Source organism: Aptenodytes patagonicus, chromosome 6 (genome assembly GCF_965638725.1).
Source record: "Aptenodytes patagonicus chromosome 6, bAptPat1.pri.cur, whole genome shotgun sequence".
Taxonomy (NCBI): Eukaryota; Metazoa; Chordata; class Aves; order Sphenisciformes; family Spheniscidae; genus Aptenodytes; species Aptenodytes patagonicus.
In genome coordinates, this window is record NC_134954.1 from 52,826,546 (window position 1) to 52,843,113 (window position 16,568).

The following is a 16,568-nucleotide window of genomic DNA, read 5'->3' on the forward strand; positions in this document are numbered from 1 at the left end:
AGATGGAATGTGAGAGCCAACGGGTAGTCAATATACATGGCCATGGACTCAACTGTAAACTCAAGCCCCAAGCTAACATATGTTGGTTGGTATTCTATGATCACCATATTTGGCAAACATAAGTGAGCTCATTGAAATTTATACCAGTTGTTTCTACTTCTTCTGTTAGAGTTAGCTGTGGCCTTGCCATTTTTGTTACAACAAAAATTCTGATATGTGTACAGTAGTAACTGGATTTTCTCAACCTGCTCTCTTCTGTTAGCCGCATCGCTTGGAATGGTTGTCATCCATTTTTTTGACCTGGGCTTCAGTCTCTTCCTGTATAGTAATTTACCCTTCATTACTGCCCAGTAGTCTTACACAGATCAAAAGTGTTGCTCATACCATGACACAATGCAAAAATCTGTACATAAGTTACAAGGGTTCCATCAGCTACTTACAAAAAACACTTCTCCACACAAATGTAGTCCTCCTGCCAAAATTTTGAGCCCCCTCTTTCAAGTGTGAATACAATTGAGCTTTTATTGAATTTTGTAATAATCAATGTATTGAAAAAATATGGACTGTTTTACCAGAACTTTCCCCAAGAAATCCAGCCTACAGGAGACAGTTAAGAGAAGTTATCAGCAACAGGGAATTGTCAGGTTTGAATACAGCAAGTTTTCTGCTATACTGATGATTGTAACAGTATTTTTTACTCTTCCGTGATGATGATGATGATGTTGGAAAGTTTCAGCCAACAGCTGTATGATATCCAGGAATAATGAGTTTATACTTTACTCTTTTAGAAGAGCTTCCAATTACTAAGCTCAAGAACATACTCACCTTAATTCTTATTTGTTACAGATGTCTTCATATAGATGTTTTTGCTATTTATAGCATTTTATGATCAATAGCCTACTGATGAGTAACTTGATGTGCAGATGTTAAATCTGGGTCAGAAGATTCCATGGGGTCAAAACTTTTGCTCTGCATTCAGTTTGGCTGTTATTTATCTGAAGGTATTTGGATCTTACAGTGCATTATGTGACTGTCATACATCAGAATTTATGATCTTCCCGTACTTGCTATGGCAATCTCATGACTGAGGATAGTTTTGGGGTTTTTTCCCCTCTAACAACTGCTATGGGGAATTTCTATTATGATCAGAAGGTGAAATACAGCTTCTTTCTTTATACAGTGAATTCCTTCACTTTCCATTATATACTGATTATACTTCTAACACTACACAGTACCTAAATTTCATCAGGAAGATCATCAGGAATACTTGGAATTAAGAAATATTTTAGAAATTTTGTGCAACCATCCTCCTGTTTTCAAAAAAGTAATCATAAGAATAATCTGATCTTTTGCTAAAGTTAGAAAGATGTATTTTAGTACCATAATATAAATCTGTAATCAGTGGTATCATAAGCTTGAAAAATCATTTTTATTAACATACAAAAAAGAATAAGGAAAATAGACATTGTAATTAAACATTTGCTTTCATCTACAAATAAGTACCGTGATTAACAAAACAATAAAATAATTCTTTAACTTCCTGTGAACAGTTAGAAACAGGGTAAGGAATTTTCTGACATAGAAGCAAAAGAGTCTTCTGAAATAGAAAATATTTGGCAATATCTTTTAGTCTCTCAATAAAATATTCATGTAAACAAGTAATCCATATTTACAATATCATATGCAATCTTCTTGGTTACGTGTAGTAAGAAATGTACATGTAATTACTGTACATTCAATTTTAAAATCTAGTTTGCACCATCATTTCTCAATTTCATTAATGTTGGAAAAAACACTGCTCTGCTTCTGGGTGCAGTACTGCATGACAGCATGTAAATACATTAAAAAAATAATTTTTTTTCAGGCATCTTAAAAAAATAGCACTTTTAATGTTAGGTTTTGTAACTTCCTATGTTTTTATAGGAATCCAAATTTGGAATGTAAGCTCTACAATCACGTCCCTGTAAAAATAACAATGTAGAAGATTTCCAAACATGCAGAAAAATCCTGATAAAAAAGCTAGAGTTCTACCTTCTATTTATATATTTGAAAATATACCTTTTTATTTCCCATGTTGCTACTATTACACATAAATACAGGTAAGAAAAATTGCATGAAAGGAAAGTTAATGGAAGGCCACTTTGAGAAGCAGCTTTAGGAATATGTTTTTTTCCAGAGAAAGTTACTCTCCAAAAGTTCTATGTATTTTTATTTAGCACTTGAACTAACCTCATATGTTGCAAGGATACTTAAAGACCTTTTTAATCAGTTTAGAACAGAAGCCAAAAGACTATAGCATGTTGAGTCTGTTTTAAATTGCACACACCATGGTTGAGCAAGGTTTAGGAGCTCACAGCTACCGCATCTCACGGGGACCGTCCAAAGACCAAAGCAGCCAGAAGCCCACAGCTCATACACATGAGAGATCACTGATTATAGTAATTTCCCAGAATGGAATCTTCCAGCTCCCACTGAGTTTCTACTATCACGTATAACCTCGAAGTTGAATAACAAAAATATAGTCTGGCAGATTACCCTCAAAAGGTTGCTAATCCTTGATTTTCAATTAATTAGTTTTATATCATCAGAATACAGAAGTAAAGAAATGCCACCATTCTTTTTCAAGTATCATTACTCTTGACAGTACATGGAATAAAATGGAAAACAGAAGGCATACTGGTTACTATAGCTTAACTTTAACAGCATATAGAACCATTTACCTAGAAGCTGTTGATTTCAATACATCCAAGTCAGTGTTATAACAAAAGAAATCACAGATTTTGTGGGTTTTTTCCCCGATATACTGTACAGCTAGAATTTCTTCCAGAACAATCCTTAGACAAGTGACTACCTTCCACACAAACACATGCTTTTATTAGATTACTTAGTGCTATGAAAGGATTGAGTGAGCTCATTTGCACAGGTAGATGAGTCATAGTAACAGGCCAATACGTACCAACTTAAAATGTTGTTGCCTGTGTGAGTGCAGTATAGGAAGCTAGCATGGTAAATTACTATGCAATTACTAGTTGAGTTCATTTATTCACTTCATCTGTTATACTTCAAAAGTGTTAATAGAGCATCTCTCACAAAGACTAAACGTGCATCCACCAGCTGTAAGATGCTTACTGATTTCACCAAAAAAACAGACTTGTTGAGCAGACCATAACAAGATCAGAAGAAGACAGCACAGTTTAGTGTTCTCCAGAAGGTACTGCGAATCCCTCTTCCTACTTAATGTTCAATATATAAATTTGTAATAAGATGCATAACATAATCATGTCATGTCAGTTGAGCACTAATGTCATGTAAAACAAGCGCTCTTGTTTTTCTCTCAGAAAGCTGCTATCAGTACCATTTGGATTTTATGCTGAAGCTGCGCAGAACAATTTTAGGGAAGACAGATAGTTATATGGAACTTGAAAAACAGGGAAAAAGCTGTCCGATCCATTGCACATAGTGGAACTGGAGGAGTGTTCACACAGTAGGATAGTACTCCTTCTGTCATACCCGAATTCTACACTAAGGCATTTTAAAGCAGGTGTTTTCTCAAATGAAACAATACACCAATGCTAGGTGGCTCCACAAACATAGGTAAATGAAAACATAGAACTCTGGGGTGTAGTCCTTGAGTACCAAATGGTACAGCAGAAAAGTTTTTCAAATAATTTAGTATGCTAGCTTTCTATACTGCATTCACCAAATAATTAAATGTTATTACAAATCAGATAACAGAACTGAGGTGCTTCTTGTCAGAGAAGATCCAAAATAACTCATGACCAAAATTGTTTGTACTAACACAACACTGAACTACAAAAATTGCGTATTTGCTAAAGTTTAATGTGTTTAAATATTTTAAAAAGCTGAAGTAGATAAAAATTTATGTAGTCTTTAAAAAAATAGGAAATTATATGCTGTCTGAAACTGTTTATTTTGCAACACAAACAGTGGTAAATTTGGACTTGTAGTGGGCTCTGAAGCTTTTACAAGAGATTATAATAGAAAGGCTCATCATTTTGGACATGTGCAACCAAAAAAATCTAGTATAATTATTCTTCTATAGTAGTAAAAAATGTAAGTATTGTTTATATCTGTGAAAATAATGAATGAGCATAATACATTAACACTCCGATTACTAGAAAGAGCTATAAAAGTAAAGTGCCAGTAGAGACTCAAATTGCATTATTTAACACTTTAATTTCAAATTAAAAAGTCATAGAGTTTATATAGTTTGCGTATAGACTAAAGTATATCTTCATGCCCGTGATGATAATGATTTTGACACCAGTGTGGAGATACCAAAACTGGTTTTCTGTTAATGGGTAGCGTTTTAATCAAATCAGCACAGCTCAGCTGTTTCTTGGAGGAAGCATTTCTCACTTCAAGCTCCTTTCTTCTGTGAGACTGCTAGCAGTCTTTTCTGGTTTCTAACCTAATTTCTAGTCTAGTGCCATAAATCAATAGAACTGTGCAATCAAATAAAGTTTGATTATCAAAAGTAAAATGTTGCCTTCTGGGATAAAAGGAAGGCTTGGTTTAAGTGATACATATTTTTCTAAGTGTGTATCTATAGCTTTCCAAATAAGACAAATTCTGCATTTGCATGTCTTCCAATTTCCTTAGATTTCAGTAATGATCACACATAATCCAAAGCCAAATGTTGTCTGTATACAATATATTTGGTAGAGTTGGTTAAAAAGTCAACACATGCGTTCTGATTAAAAAAAACCCAAACCATAGAATTTTTTAAAGGAAACATAACACTTAATGAAGATTTCAGGCAAACTTTCATTTCTTTTTTTGAATTCAAAATTTTAGACTAAACGTTTTTATGGTGCAACTCTGCAAAGTGCTGAATGACCTCAAATCCCATAGATCTTAGCAGCTGGTGAGAGGGTTAATCAGCTTGAGAAATCAGGGCTTTAAAAAAGTGAACATTACCAGAAAAATTATGTGTGACCAACTGAAGTTTGCTGTCCGGTATACTTCATGACTCTGATTCATAACCTGCAAAATCTCTCAGAGCAAAATTTAGTCTGAATCTTGTTAACTTTTCATGACTATATGAGATATAAGCATTAAATTAAGAAGTGATATGGAAAACATTTTCCAATTATGTGATTTTCCCATTATGTGATGTCATTCACACTCTCATTTTTTAAATGAGGACCGAGCATGAACCAATATAATATGTTTGGGACTTACTGGAATTTAAATTCATGTGCAGAAAACTTGAGTATCTTTGAGCAAGCCATACTGAAAAAAAACCCCAACCTATTTATATGTTATAACTAAACATTATATATTATATTATATTTAGTATATAACTAAATTGGAAGGAACTGGGGGGGGGTTGGCAGTATAATAGTACTGTTATTCTGTGTATTTTCTTTACATAGTTGATCGTTGGCCTGCTTCATCAAGTTTGAGGTTTTGTTTTCTGGCTGCTTCACTATTGATCCTCAGATCAGATTTATCTGCATTGCTACCATCTGTCATTGTGGATTCTGCTTCTGTGCCTTCAGGAGTCCCTCCAATGGGCCGCAGAACTTTAGCATTCTCTTCTGGGGGGCGCTTCCAATGGGACCTGCTTGCCATCCACAAAATAAGTGCACCAAATATGACAAGCAAAAGACCAAGACAGTTGACAAAAGTTGCCTCTGGTGGGGATGCACTATATGCAGGATTTTTCCTTTGGAAGGGGGAAAAAAAAAAGGTCAGTTGTTTTAGAGACAATCCTGGTCTAAAAACAGCAGTCTCTTTCTAGGTAGGAGGTCTTTTTAAAACAAAACAAAATGGAAGTACAGTTTGCAATGATTAACTTTAATAAACAAGTGAAAAAAAATACTTACAATGAAAATATAAGCTTTTCTGTGATTCCCATGAGAGCTGTTGCAATCACTGTTGCAAAGATGGTAAGACCCGAATAAACATGTATTGGCATGAGAGCTGCTCGGAGAGGAACTGGAGCAAAAGGGAGCAGAAAGACAGCGAAACCCAAGAAAAGCTAAACAGAAAACAGATTCATAGTTAAAGCTATATGGGAAACAAGCTGTACTTCTCAAGCAGAATAAAAATCATCGTAAAAATTCCATATTGAGATGTCTTCAGGTACAAATTTGAAAAGAATTGGCATTTTTATTTCTGAATATGTTTCTCTTCAAAACCTAAGCAATAATTTTGGATTAGCACCTGGGAAGCAGAAATGAAATATTTTATAAATAATCCCACCTAATATCAGTGTCCAAACTTACTGGTAATGCTAAAACTGCAACTGCAAGTACTGGAAACACAAGTTTTCAGTGTAACTAATGCAGTAACATATTAAAGGTGTGAGTAGCTACATTTTTACAGTCTCTTCAATTCCTGTTCTCTGCTTCTGTTACAGATTTACACATAAATGAAGATCGCAAGGCAGTCTAACCTTCTGACTTGAGTGGACTAAATAATTTTACCTTGTTAGAGTTTTGGTGAAATTAAAGTTCATGTCTTTAGAAGAGCAATGGTCTATATCTCAATATATCAATCAGCTGGCATTTACAGAGTGAAGATGTGTGTGCGTGGCATGAAGTTATTCAGGGGACATGAGTCCTCCCATTAGCACTAATTTTGTGACGGAAGATAACCCATCATGTCACATGGTTTCCATCACAGGCTTGCCCAGTCATGTTGAGGTTGCATCCCTTTAGTTTGTTCTACCGTTACTCACCCCTGCTGCTAAATTAGAAATAGTGCATGAATTTGTATTTCATCTTGCTTTAACTTCCAGTCTTAGTCCTTGTTTTGTCTTTCCATGCTGGATTAAAGAACCTGGTATTTCCTCCCTGGGAAGCTTTTTAATACGCCATAATCAAGTCATCTCTTAATCTTCTTTAGATCTGCTAAACAGTTGGAGCTTTTTAAGTCTTTCACTGGAAGACAGTTTTTCCAGCTCTCAAATTACTTTTCCAGATTTTCTTTGCTTCTTTTTTTTTTTTTTTTTACATTTTTTAAAAAAAATTATTCCATAGTATTTCGTATTAGTTTTGCCAATGCCATATATGGAGGTTAAGATAATCTCTTATTAGAGAATTTACTTTTCCTGTTGTCACAGCATCGTGAGAACTCATTTTGAGCTTCATGTCGTCTTTGAGTACTTCTTCCCAGAGACATTGCTTTCCAAGAGGCAGTCTCCATTTTATATTTCTGCCCTATTCTTAAATTCATGTCCTTGTGCTATACTGTATTAACATACATTTGGCTTAAATACAATAAATTTACACTATTGTTCCTGTAGGTATAGTGTTTTGTGAGCATCCCCCCTCAATAATTTTTCAGTTCTGAGATTGACATACCATTTCTGGCAAATGCCAAGTGTCTTCTCTATTAACAGAGATACTACTTTATGACTGTTTCTTAACAATAGTGCTCAATCACCTAACAAACATCAGTCTCTGACTGGAGACTTGTATCCCAGTTTGGAGGAAGTAACACCACAGTTCTATTGATGAGACAGGCAAGGCATTAAGTGCCATTGATCATGTTTATAGTAGCAAAATGAAAAGTAGAATTAAGATCTTATTCACAATTCTTTATCTTAACCATTAGAAAAAGTGCTGATAATATAGTGGCAGCACAGATTTCCCTGAAATAACTGCATTATTAAGACAAGGAAAATCTTCACACTGTTCCTTCTTACTCATTAGCTGTTGTTCAACTATAAAGAATATACTCAACAACGCTGCAATATGCTTTCTTTTTCCTAAGTGTTAAAACCACTATTTCAACACTATTTCCTGTACCTCCTAGCCTGAGCAGTGAAGGGTAAAAGTCCAGAACCCGAATCGCTCAGCTGGGGATTTTCTGTGCTTGATCACCAGATAATTAAGTCTATTTTTTTCTTTTTAGTGTTTTGGCAAAACAATTAAGAATCACAATTTGAAGAAACAAAATAAATTTCCATAGTGTAATAACACAATATAGGGAATTCAGAATGTATATGCATAAACATCACATCTGTATGTGTACACGAAATGTCAGGGCATGCCTGATCTTCTTCTATGCCAAATGCAAAACATACTAAGTTAGCTCATTTTAGATTATGATAACTCTAATTCTTTGCCAATAGGAGCCGTTAAAAGCATGCACGTGAACATCTATCAAAGTTTTGCTGATTCAGGAAAGCTGGTTAGCCAGTAGTAGCTCATTCAGATGTCAGATCCTTTAGATCTGCACTGCTCCCTGCTGCGCTTGTTCTGCTGATAAACAAAAGTCTTGAGGCCAAGAAGTAGCTACTTAAAATTATGATAGCTGGAAAAAAAGAACAACATTTGAGACTTCCTTAATAAAAGCTCTAGCTGTATTTAAATATGCTGCCAACAAACCAAATCACTTGCTTTAACTTCAGCAGTTTATAGAGCTTAGAAGCACACTACTGTATAACTGGATAGTAAATAAACTGCCATTATCCCAGCAAATAAACAAAATATGCTTTAAAATACATTTTTCTTTGAAGTCAAGGATCCAGTATTTGCACATTTACATGCTAATTTGCCAAATCACAGAATGTAAAATGGGTATCCCAGTAGTTAGGGTGTATTAGTGAGGGCCTATTGTGCCTGAATTACTCAACACGTTCTTCAAATTTACAACCTGTTTATAAATACAGTTAGATTCTGACCTGGAGAGAATAAAATATAACAGCAGTCAGCCCAATCCAGCTGTGCAGACTGTACATGTTAGGAATGTTCCTGGCATTGTGGTATTCAAACACAGCTACCATAGAAACAATTGCGAGAATCATAGCTATGGTATTTAATCCAGCATGTATGAACTTCATTAGGAGTTTGCTGCACTTCCAGGTCCAGGGCAACCTGTACACAATAATAGCTGAAGAAAGAACAGAAACAAGATTTTATGCCTTATAGGATAACTTCTCTCAGATTTTAATAATCATGCATCATTCACATAGTTCCATTGTAAATTACAGGAAAATCCAACCTTTAATCCTCTAAAAAAGTCTATTAAAAAGCTGCTTCTCCTACACATAGCATAGCATAGCATATTCCAAATATACAGCTGAGGCTTAACTATAGCTTTTAGGGAGATTTCTTCCTAATTTAAAAAAAACTTAAATGTGTTTCAAAAAAAGAACAGTAAACAACTTGGTGTCGTCTTTTCCTCATTCCTTAAATTGATCTAACAGGGTTTCTGCATAGGATTTTGGGTTTTTTGCTACTAGTCAGATTGGAGGAATAGGGCCCAATTCTTATACGCAGAAGACCACCTATTGAGAAAGTGTGTAAGAAAGATAATTTTTTAATATTTATTCTCTTTGCCAACTTTGGATAATACTATTCTCTAATTGCATAGATATTTATATGACTATCTATTGCATTGATATTAATAGGACTACTTTAAATGGGAAAATGCTACTCAGCATAAGGGAATCATAATATGACTCTCTTAAGAGACAAAAGGATTTGGCAACTACAACTCTTCCAACACTGTTAGATGAAGGTAAGGGGGTTTTGCCTATATTTACATTAATAACTCTAACAGACAGTGTTTTGTCCAGTCTGAACAAAACAACTTCTAGTGATCTAACTCCAGATGGTCCATAAGAATAACTTAGCCTAGAGCTGCTTATTGCCCAGCTCTTTCCTCAAGGTCCCCACTACTCTTTCCCTGCCACAACTGTCCCCCGCCTGTCATATGACCCAGGTGCTTTCCACAGGGGGGACACACAGACCAGATTAGATCACTGAAGCCCCAGGTACATCTGATTACAAACTAGGTAGTAATTCTGGATGTGTGACAGCACATAAGTATATTCAGATAACAGGGAACAAATATTTATGAGGACACCTGATCACTTGACCAATAAAGGCTAATGCCCGCATCCATAATGTCTTGCCTGAGCAAAAAGACTGAGCTCCATTCATCTGATTGGTCCCGTCCTCATTTAAGGTTTCTGCTTATGAAATGACATTAAAATCGTTACATATAATTAGCTATACTAAAACAAAAGAATAAGAATATATGCAGGTTTTTTAAAAAGTTCCTGTTCCAAACATTAAGTAATAGATGTGCACCAGAAAAAAACCCTATTACCTGATAAATGCAAAGAGTTTACTTAAGTGACTCTCATATGCCTTACTAATTACTTCTCCATAACCCTAACTTTTTATGCAAAAAGCATAGGTTATGGAAAATAAATAGGATATTCATTCTGTATGTTGTGATGAATAATAATAAATGACAAATTAATTTCAAAGTTCTGTTTACACATTTTTGTTTACTTGAATGCATGCCAGGAAATACAGTACTGCACTAAATAATTCACAAAGAAAACACTGTTCACAAGTGAAATTTCCAGACTATGATCAAATTTTAAATCAATGTATGTGTGACTGTGTGAAAATATAATACTGGAATGAAAGCGTCCCTTAGAATATTTAAATATATACAGCACTTAGGTAGTTCTCAGCTTTCTACTTTTAAAAAGTAACAAAAGTAAATCCTACAAAATCAGGAAGATAGAAGCCTTGTTTTTAAGATAGTTTGACAGTTATCAATCTATATGACATAGGTATAATTCAGCACACCAAGCTTATGATCGCCTCCAACAGTTCCCCAAAAATTACACGATAGTCTTATATCTTGTTAATATTGAAATAATTGCCTGCATCAGACTATTATTAATTAACTTAGTACTAATGATTATGATTTCTAATTTTGTAAAGCAGGTACACCAAAAGGCCCCAAACAAGCCGTAACATCCCATGAGGATATTCCCAGTAAATCCTCCTTGCTCCATCTTACAATATGGCCCATAGTATTGTCAACGATTTATTCCAAGTGCAGCAGAGTACTGGACTCTGTATGTCTTGAAGTAAACTTCATGTGCATAGGTCCTGGTCTCAGTTTTCAGTCTTTGATCTCAGAGGGTCAAGTCCAGGCTAAAATTTTTGTATAACATTTTTCTTTGGTGCATAAGATGCTGTCATCTAGTTGATTTAACTTCCAAAAATCACTATCAAATTCCCTAGTCACTCATCCACACAACCTCAGATCTCTATCTGGGCCATGAATTTTCTGGGCTGTTTCCCATAAACAGTATGATAGAAAAGCAAGGAATACAGACCAATGGCTTGGACACTTATTAACAATACCATGCACATGATATAGCCCAGGACATATGCATGATAGTACAATTTGGTTTAATCCTCTTTCCATTTAATTCCTTTTTCACACTACGTGTGAAGTTATACATTGCAACTTGAGCAGATCTGACTGTTTATCACTGTGAAAAGACACAGTCCCATCTCCCCCTCACCACTTTTGTTCCACTTCTGTGTGCTTCCCCGTGCCTTTGTCATAACTGGTGCTTTTCTGACCAGCAGGAGGAAGCAAGACAATGTGGGGAACAAAGGGGAGAGGAGGAGGAAGATTCTGCTTTCAGTGGGCCAAGCTCTTAAAAACTGACTCAGACATGATGTGTAATTTAATCTCAAAATTAAAATAGCCTGGGTTAAAAGCACATACACAATTACAGCATTTTTATTGGTGACATGCTAAAGCAGTCCCGTGAAGAACTTTCTCTAGGTACACCATCTCTACTATTGTTAAGAGATTTGACAGTCTAGGCATCCTTAGACACAGCTTCTTCACTCAGATCTCACTCCTGTTTTGAGCTCTGATTTTAAAGCACATCACATAGGGCAGAGTGATCTTGCAATATCTTTTATGTGGCATGGGACATCTGTTCTTTGCCAAATGTACAAAGCAAAATTCTAGAGTTAGTTTTTTAGTATTTGACTGGCACGTGCTGCATGTGCTGTGGGGAGGTGTCATGGATTGCTCATGAGATGCCTTCCACCTTAGAAGGCACACAGCGTGGTTCTGTGAGTGCACTGGGGGTGCACTGCACAGCACCTCACAGCTGCCAGAAAGGAATGTTCCTCTTCACTCCTCGTATTTCCTCTCCTGCTCCTTCTTGGCTGATCCTGTTGCTTACCTTCGGCAAGTTCCGAATGCCCACTGGATTCTTTGGGAGCCACTTTAACACAGAATGGACAGGTGCCCATCTGTGATTTCAAAGGGACTCAAACCAAGCTCATCAAGAGAGCTGCCTCTTCACAAGTTGCCTGTGATGAGACCCTTACAGCTCAGCAGTCATTTGCCCTTCCAATTCTTGAGAATTCTGCAGCCCATTGGATGTTAGAAACTCCAGGAATTCGCTATTTTTCCTTTGAACAGATGTTTTGTTATGTTTGAGGCAGAGGTAATCGTGTTTGTCAGATAACTCAGAGCAAGCATTATCTTGCTAGATGTGATTTCAAGATGAAAGACTATGCTTACTTTAAAATAGATTCGCACTCCTTCTCCTTGCTCTTGCTCATTGTCCACCATCTCCCTTCTCCCATCTGTGGCACTTTTGAGACCCTTTGTGCAGACAATTCAACTTTGTATTCCGGCAAAAACTATACTTGGGGTGGGGGGTGGGGTGCGTGTGCTAGTTTTCTGCTAGTTGAGTTAATTCAGTTTGTAAGTCTGACAAGGGCCAAAGCTGGCACAAACAAACCAGTCGGAAGATGAAGTCTGAGTCAAGGAGAAAGCTGAAAGGGAGAAGTGGAGGAAAACAGTAGGAATATTTCAGCCACAGTGAGCTGTTAGATTGTCTCACCCACCTAGGTAATTCGTCTATACAGATGAAATTTATTTGACTCTGTAACACCACACAGCAATGTGGCAGACCAGGATTTTTCTTTCTCTTTTCTCTGCACGAACTCTTAAAGTAACATTCCTGTTGTATTCCTTTATTAATATACTACTGACGTTAGGCTACATCCTCATGTTTTGCCTGTTTAAAATACAAGTTATATGATATTTATAAATCATATATGATGAGGAACATTAATTGTGCAAGCATCTTCCAAGATTCAGTGTCAACCTACAACTTTATTGTATAGAGTTTACCTGTGACTCATAAGCAGTAGAAGACTGATCTGAGGATGGGAGACGAAGACTACCCCACCCTCCTTGTTCTGACTCACTCTTTATTCAGTCTTCCACAACCCCAAAAACCACCACGCTGCTCCTCAGTCTGCAACAGAGATTGTCACATCTCTGCAGAAAAAAATTTTCTTTTATTAGGTGAGTAATGGGAAATCTTAAAAAATAATTTATTCCACATTATATTTTGATGGGTTTCTTAATTAGTTCTTTGGGAGAGAACCAAACATTATTATCATTTGCAGGCCAAACACAAACTAGCATGCAAATAATCCTTTGGAGCATGCCCTGTGTCTACAGTCATTGTTTAACATTTCCACATGTAAAATAAGATAGAATTCCTTATTTACTTACTTAACCCATTCTATCACACTACTATTCCTTCAAGCCCTTCTTAAAACTCACTTTTTCCTCATGTTTTTTTCCTATCTTATTCTTTTCAAAAATGTTGCTGTACCAATACGCACACAGACTTTTATTGCCTGTGTTTTTCCCACTTTAAGTCTAGAAAATCATCTGGACAATTACCGTGCACTGACAGTGTTTTGTCAGGTATCATTTACCTATAGGTTCTGATCCACAAATAGTAAGTATTAATATTAACATGCCTACAGCTTTTTCATTTGATTGACAAGATATATACAACACTTATCAGGGCACATCTACTTCCCAATATGCACATTATTATAGTCATCCCTTCTACCTCCTACAGACGAACAATACAACATTTCTATCCTTTGTATAGACTTTAAAGAACTCAAGAAATGGTTGATTTGGTTATTATTTCAAATCCTCCACACAATTTAACCAAGATATTTATTAGCTATTCCTTTCTACTTTTAACTACTTAAAGACTTCTTTTTCTTTTATGTGTGCAAAGAGGTATCCTATTCCCCAGTCTCATCCAAATTACTTTGTATTCAATGGCAAACTTCTGTCAGCCAAATTTGAATCAGATTCACAGTGATATCTTATCTGTTGATATTTCATCTGATTTACTACAATACTCCTTTGGTCTCTGACTTGCTTTTCTTGTTACAGAATAGGATTTCCTCCCCAAATAATGCTCTATTATCAATGAATTCCTTGTGTACATTCCTTTTTTTTGGTTTTGACCTATGGTAAACTTCCATTTACTTTACATATATCCTTACCTACACAAGGCTTAAGGCAACATCCTTACTCTGTGACACAGGGACAAACTGAGTTTCACAGGAAAAAAAAGAAAATGCATAGGAAAAAGCTGCAGAAAACCTCCCCCTGTTTTCTCCAAAAAGTCTAGGCTTATCTAAAATGCAGTAGTTTGATCACAGTAAGTAGTATAGATCTTAGTGAAGACAACAGGTGTTTCTCGTTGCTTATTTATAGCCGGAAATTACACTTCCCACGACCTATTGAGCAATATTATGTAAAACAACTTCGAAATACTGTTTATTGCTCAATAGTAATTTGTAACTTGAAGCCACAAAACTGAGAACACACCCCACTCCCATTGAAAAAATGAAATGTGCAGCATATGTTCAAATCACAACATTCCTTCCATAGCCAGAACTAGACAGCCACCCACTCCTCCTGCATCTTCCAACCTCTGACTGGCTGGGCTCCTGCCGAAGAGCGAGTGAGCGAGCACACATGTGATGCAAACAACATGTTCCACTGGAATGAATGTCCAGATGTGCTGGACAAATTTTCTGGCTGGATGAATGCAATATATCATTCAGCGGTGAAGCAAATGTAAATAAGGTTATTAGAAATGAAATTCTAAGTTTGTCTAGACAAAATTCTAGTTTGCCTTCTGTTACAAAGAAAAAAATACTCCTGCTTACATTTATACTGTAAGTCTCCAGAGGTTCTTCACTACTTAAGAACAGTAAAATCTTCCCCGCCCTCTCCCCCCAAAAGTCAGTGGTAAAACTGTGGGAGAATTTCCACTGTTCTCTGCAGTATTTATTTGCCCTTCTTGGAGATGTTACTAATGTTTCACTTAGTTCTTTTCATGTTGAAACTAGCAAGAATTTTGTCAATGCCTTTATAAAACATTACTGTTGGAAGCTGTTATTTGTGTCAAATCTCCCCATTAGTTTTAATGCCATTAGCATAAATTGACACTCCCAAATGTCAGGATTTTCAAGGTACAGTCCAGTGCCCTTATTTTTGCAATATTTAGCTCTAGTTTAAATATATTCACAGGCTAGATAATCCCCTCTGTGGTGCTCTATCATTATCTGCTTTTTAAACTTTACTGAGAGCATTGTATTTTTCTTTCCTATATTGATACCATTTATCAACTATCGTGTGCCTAATTTAGTCATTTTCTTGGAATTAGCCAACTACACTAACAGCAAAAACACAGTTCAAACTCCAGTATTCCTGTTGGCCTCAAGGAACAACCCTTGCACTTACGACCTAACATACTAATTGTGTGGGATGGAAAAAAAGATACTGTTCATGTTGAAGTGTAATGGGAAACATTTAAAAGTCAGTCCAAGGCTGAACCCTATGCAATCAAAAGTTCATACACTCTATAAAAAACCAAAACCCACCACTGCATCATAATAATTGTATGTTATTTAGGCAACAGAATTAAGAATGAATTTAAAAGATATATTTTACAAAATAATTTACGCTACGCCTGGGCTGATGGATTGCATTTAATGATGCTTATGGTGCTACATTTTCTCTGGCACAAACCCCGTTCCTGGATCTAGCTTCAGTGGTGCTGAACCTTCCTTTCTCCTCTTGGGACATGGGAGAGAGCCAAAAGAGAGGGAGCCAAAAAGAAACTTTCCTAGGGCAGCATTTCTGGCATTTCGATTCCTAACTTGCATAAATTCAGGCTGACTAGGAAAACACACCTCGCAAGCGTTACTCAAAGTGCAAGGCAATCCCAGGCCAGGGTAAACAAGTGCTTGCAGAAAGAAACATATATAGCAGTTTTGGCTTATTACAAGGGACTCTTTGTCCCTTCTCGGGGAGCGCTGGCTTTCCTACACCGCTCCGGCCGTACACCGCGGACTGCTGCGCTCCCGCTGTCACCCGCTACCGGCCGCGGGCCGCCCCGGCGGCTCCGCCCAGCGCCCCCCGCGCCCCGCCGCCCCGCTCCCCGCAGCCCCGGCCCCGCGCAGCCCCGGCTCCCCCGCAGCTCCACGCCGCTCCGCCCCGCCCCGGCCCCTCCGTGCCAGCCGCGGGCCCGGGCCCCTGACGCACCGATGCCCTGGATGAAGACGAAGCCCGTGATGACGAGGACGGGGTGCCAGTTGAACTCCCGCGGGCTCCCGTCCCAGCTCAGCCCTTCGCGGTAGTGGAAGACCCAGACGAGGGAGAAGATGACCGACACGAAGCCGACCAGCAGCGCCGAGACCAGCAGCGCCAAGAATCGCCCGTAGTCCTCCATCTTCCGAGCCCCGTGCACGGCAGCGAGCGCCGCGAAGGAGGGGCAGGCCGGGCGGGCGGCCGGGCGGGGTCGGGCCCCGGCCGGCAGAGCGGCGGGCGGTGCCGCCCCCCCCCCGCAGCACGCTGCCGGCCCGGCGGGGACGCCACGCCACGCCGCGCCTCAGGGGCGGGAGCAGGGC

At 37.7% G+C, this 16,568-nt stretch overlaps 1 protein-coding gene and 1 long non-coding RNA gene across 2 annotated transcripts in view; one reads left to right on the forward strand and one right to left on the reverse strand.

The window, feature by feature from the left end:
• Positions 1 to 6,495, forward strand: part of LOC143162369 (uncharacterized) — a 32,449-nt gene extending 25,954 nt beyond the window's left edge. Inside the window, exon 3 of the long non-coding RNA XR_012995692.1 lies at positions 6,389 to 6,495. This is a non-coding gene — a long non-coding RNA (uncharacterized LOC143162369). The remainder of the gene's footprint in view (positions 1 to 6,388) is intronic.
• Positions 1,411 to 16,455, reverse strand: CYBRD1 (cytochrome b reductase 1). The gene is made up of 4 exons (XM_076342635.1): positions 16,204 to 16,455; positions 8,660 to 8,868; positions 5,853 to 6,007; positions 1,411 to 5,692 (listed from the first exon to the last, which is right to left on the reverse strand). The coding sequence occupies exons 1-4, from the start codon at positions 16,388 to 16,390 to the stop codon at positions 5,392 to 5,394; spliced, it is 852 nt and encodes a 283-aa protein (XP_076198750.1). The 5' UTR covers positions 16,391 to 16,455; the 3' UTR covers positions 1,411 to 5,391.
• Between the last annotated feature and the right edge of the window lie 113 nt (positions 16,456 to 16,568).

Coding starts and splice junctions, on each gene's coding strand:
- CYBRD1 (XM_076342635.1), bottom strand. CDS start 16,390: ATGGAGGACTACGGGCGATTCTTGGCGCTGCTGGTCTCGGCGCTGCTG. Junction 8,869..16,203: donor CGTCTTCATCCAGGGCATCG/GTGCGTCAGGGG, acceptor TTCTTTCTTCAG/CTATTATTGTGTACAGGTTG. Junction 5,693..5,852: donor GAAAAGCTTATATTTTCATT/GTAAGTATTTTT, acceptor CCCCTTCCAAAG/GAAAAATCCTGCATATAGTG.